This window comes from Pezoporus wallicus, unplaced genomic scaffold (genome assembly GCF_028554395.1).
Source record: "Pezoporus wallicus isolate ANWC-B61680 ecotype Strahan unplaced genomic scaffold, APGP_CSIRO_Pwel_v1 contig_8626, whole genome shotgun sequence".
NCBI lineage: Eukaryota > Metazoa > Chordata > Aves > Psittaciformes > Psittacidae > Pezoporus > Pezoporus wallicus.
This window is the reverse complement of record NW_026639737.1, coordinates 1-4,580: the sequence shown is the minus strand read 5'-3', so window position 1 is coordinate 4,580 and position 4,580 is coordinate 1. Positions and strand designations below refer to the sequence as shown.

General features: G+C 59.3%; 1 protein-coding gene across 1 annotated transcript; it reads right to left on the bottom strand.

Moving 5' to 3' along the window:
- Nucleotides 1-382: 382 nt before the first annotated feature.
- Nucleotides 383-4,436, bottom strand: LOC130602583 (metabotropic glutamate receptor 6-like; the record flags this gene model as incomplete). Its single annotated transcript, XM_057415552.1, has 4 exons — nt 383-402; nt 1,528-1,938; nt 2,514-3,054; nt 4,237-4,436. Coding segments are annotated over 4 exons (1,172 nt in total), but the record flags the coding sequence as incomplete, so codon positions are not given.
- Between the last annotated feature and the right edge of the window lie 144 nt (nt 4,437-4,580).

Sequence of the window (4,580 nt, the reverse complement as noted above, 5' to 3'; positions counted from 1 at the left end):
TAATGCAGGGGAGGCTCCTCCTCACACCCACCCCCTTCCCGCTCCCTCTGGGGCCCCCCCGCAGCCCCTTTTACCCCCCCCCCAATCCCCACCTGGGGCAGGGGAGCTCCCTGTTGCCCCCTTGGCTGCTGTAGTGGGGGGTGTCCCCAGTTGGGCTGTGGGGCTGGGGGAGGGTCATTATCTCTGCCTCGGAAAGGAGGCGGAGCCCCCCCCCAAGTTCCACTTGGCCCCACTCAGCCCCTGGATCCCTCCTCTGTGCCCCCCCCCACCCCCAAACCCGTTCCCATCCCCTCAATGGCCTTCAAGCTCCTGTTCTTTCCCAGTGCCTGGGAACCCCCTTAAATCTCTCTTGTGACCCCCAAGTTGCCCACATGGGTCCAGGCTAAGCCCCATAGTCCAGCCCTGAACCAACGCAACTCAACCCCAACCCAACACAACCTCAACCCAACCTTGACCCCAGCCACAACCCCACTCAACCTCAACCCAACCTCAACCCAACCCAACCTCATACCCAATCCAATCTCAATCCCAACCCAAACTCAATCCCAACCCAACCTCAACCCAACCCAAACTCAACGCCAACCCAACCTCAACCCAACCCAACCTCATACCCAACCCAACCTCATACCCAATCCAACCTCAACCCAACCCAACCTCAATCCCAACCCAACCTCATACCCAACCTAACCTCAACCCAACCTCATACCCAATCTCAATCCCAACCCAACCTCATGCCCAACCCAACCTCAATCCAAATCCAACCTCAATCCCAGCCCAAACTCAATCCCAACCCAACCCCAAACCAGCCTCAACTCCATCTCCAAATCCACCACAACCCATCTTCTACCCAACCCAACCTCTGTCATAACCCATCCCCACCCCACCTCAACCCCATCCCCACCTCAACCCAACCTCAATCCCAACCCATCCCCACCTCAACTCCAACCCAACCCCATCCCCACCTCAAACCCAACCTCAACCCCAACCTAATCCCATCCCCACCTCAACCCCAACCTCAATCCCAACCCATCCCCACCTCAACCCAACCTCAACCCCAACCTAATCCCATCCCCACCTCAACCCAACTCATCCCCACCTCAACCCCAATCCAAACCCACCTCAACCCCAACCCAACCCCACCTCAACCCCAACCTCAACCCCAACCCAATCCCATCCCCAACTCAACCCCAACCCAACCCCATCCCCACCTCAACCCCAACCTCAATCCCAACCCAATCCCATCCCCAACTCAACCCCAACCCCATCCCCGCCTCAACCCCAACCCCATATCCACCTCAACCCCAACCTCAATCCTAACCCAACCCCATCCCCACCTCAACCCCACCTCAACCCCAACCTAACCCCATCCCCACCTCAACCCCAACCTCAATCTAACCCATCCCCACCTCAACCCAATCTCAACCCCAATCCAACCTCAACCCCAACCCCTCAACTCTTGTTTCCCCCCAAAGCCCTGGTTCCCCCCCCCCCCCCCCCAAACCTTCCCTCTCCCAGACCTCTTCATACCCCCACATCCCCTCCTCACCCTCTCAGCCGATCGGGCAGCGCCGAAGAAGATGGGCCCGAAGGCCAACCACACCACGCAGGTCGTGTACATGGCGAAGCCAATGGGTTTGGCCTCGTTGAAGGTCTCGGGGACGCCGCGGGCCTTGACGGCGTAGACGGTGGTGGTGAGCATGAGGAGCAGCGCGTGGGCCAGGCAGGCCAACGTGGCGCCCTCGGCCATGTCGCAGCGCAGCACCCCCCGCGCGTCCTCGGGGTCGGGGGTTCGCCCCATCTCGTAGTCCACCAAGGCATGGGGGGGCCGCAGGAGGAGCCACAGGGCCGCCCCCACCAGCTGCATCCCGCTGAGGGCGAAGGTGATGACGAGCTGCGAAGTGGGGCTGATGAAGCGGGGGGGGGTCACCGAGCGCTTCCCTATAAGGGGGGGGGGGGGCAAGGAAAGGGGTTGTGGGGTACACAGAACCTTTGGTCAGCCCCATAAGTTACCTTGGGGGACCATGTGGTAGATGGGGGTGGTTGTGGTGAGGAGCTTGGGGTAGGTGGAACCTGATGCACATCCCTCGACCCAAGCTCTTGGTCCTCAGCGGGACCCCTATGTGGTTCCTGGACCCCATGGACCTCCAGAGCCTATGGTCAGCCCCATAAGTCACCTCAATTGAGGGCATAGAAGATGTGCATGGTTGCGGTGAGAAGCTCAGGGTACGTAGAACCCTATCCCACGTCCCTCAACCCAAGCTCTTGGTCCTCAGCGGGACCCATATGTGGTTCCTGGACCCCTGGGACCTCCAGAACCTATGGTCAACCCCATAAGTCACCTTGGGGGAGGACGTGGTAGATGGGAGGTGGTTGTGGTGAGGAGCTCGGGGTAGGTAGAACCCCATCCCACGTCCCTCAACCCAAACTCTTGACCCTCAATGGGACCCCATGGAGGTCCAGAACCCGTGGTCAGCCCCATAAGTCACAGTAGAACCCCATCCCACGTCCCTCACCCTGCTCGAAGATGCGGTAGATGCGGTTGGTCTTGGTGAGGAGCGCGGCGTAGCTGAGGCTCATCCCTAAGCCCAAGAAGAGCCTCCTCATGGCGCAGACGCCCACACCCGGCTCGGCCACCATGAGGAAGGTGATGGCATAGACCAAAGCGATGCCCACCAGCAGGACGTAGCTGAGCTCCCGCCCCGACGCCTTCACGATGGGCGTCTCGTGGTGCTTGATGAAGGTGAGCAAGACGAAGGCGGTCGCCAGCAAGCCCAAGGTGGCCAAAGCCAAGGGGACGGCGGCACAAGGGTCCCCCCAGCGCAGGCGCAGGACGGGCGTGGGGCGGCAGGAGGTGTGGTTGGTTGTGGGGCGCAGGTGGGAGGGGCAGGCCTGGCAGCTCTGGGGGTCGGCCAGGAAGCGGTAGCCGGAGCAGAGCTCGCAGTGCCAACAGCATGGGACCCCCTTCACCGGGGTCTTCTTCTCGCCAGGACCACAGGGGAGGCTGCAGACCGAGGGGGGCACCGAGCGGTTGGAGCCCCACATCATGGCATCCACCTGGGGGGGAAGGGGGGGGGGGGAGGCAGGTGAGGGGGCAGCAGACATCCAACAGTGGGGAGGGGGTGGGAGTTGGACATAGGGTGTCCGGTTGGTCATTGAGGTCCCACCAGTTGACCATGGGGGCATCCAAACGGTCATTGGGATCCAACTGGTTGACCATTGAGAGCCCACCAGTTGACCACAGGGCACCCAAGTGATCATTGAGATCCAACTGGTTGACCATTGAGATCCCACCAGTTGACCACAGGGCACCCAAGTGATCATTGAGATCCAACTGGTTGACCATTGAGATCCCACCAGTTGACCACAGGGCACCCAAGTGATCATTGAGATCCAACTGGTTGACCATTGAGATCCCACCAGTTGACCACAGGGCACCCAAGTGATCATTGAGATCCAACTGGTTGACCATTGAGATCCCACCAGTTGACCACAGGGCACCCAAGTGATCATTGAGATCCAACTGGTTGACCATTGAGATCCCACCAGTTGACTACAGGGCACCCAAGTGATCATTGAGATCCAACTGGTTGACCATTGAGATCCCACCAGTTGACCATTGAGATCCCACCAGTTGACCACAGGGCACCCAAGTGATCATTGAGATCCAACTGGTTGACCATTGAGATCCAACCGGTTGACCACAGGGCACCCAAGTGATCATTGAGATCCAACTGGTTGACCATTGAGATCCCACCAGTTGACCACAGGGCACCCAAGTGATCATTGAGATCCAACTGGTTGACCATTGAGATCCCACCAGTTGACTACAGGGCACCCAAGTGATCATTGAGATCCAACTGGTTGACCATTGAGATCCAACCGGTTGACCACAGAGGTACCCAATTGATCATTAAGATCCCACCAGTTGACCATGGGACACCCAATTGACCATCGGGGCATCCAACTGGTCATTGAGATCCAACCAGTTGACCATAGGGCACCCAACTGATCATTGAGATCCAACTGGTCATGGAGATCCAACTGGTTGACCATTGAAATCCCAACAGTTGACCACAGGAGCACCCAATTGACCATGGGGGCATCCAACTGGTCATTGAGATCCAACCAGTTGACCATTGAGGTCCATCCAGGTGACCATAGAGGCACCCAATTGACCCCTGAGATCCCACCAGTTGCCCATGGGGCACCCATTGGATGGGGGGGGGCAGCACCCACCTGCAGGTGCAGGCCCTGCACCCACTGCCCCACGGCCCGGTAGCTGCCGCTGCCGTTGGCGCCCTGGAACTGGAAGATGTCGTATCTGCCCGGAGCATCGCCGTTCTCATTGAAGCTCACGGGGGTCCCTGCACTGCCTGCACCAGTACGGACCAGTACGGACCAGTACGGACCAGTACAAACCAGTATGGACCAGTACGGACCAGTATGGACCAGTATGGACCAATCCAGGCCCAGGAACACCCAGTAAGGACCCACTGAGGACCTTCCCAGTGTGGTCTCCAGTGCCTCCCAGTCTACCCCAGTGCCCCCCCACTATGGTCTCCAGTCCACCCATTCCCCTC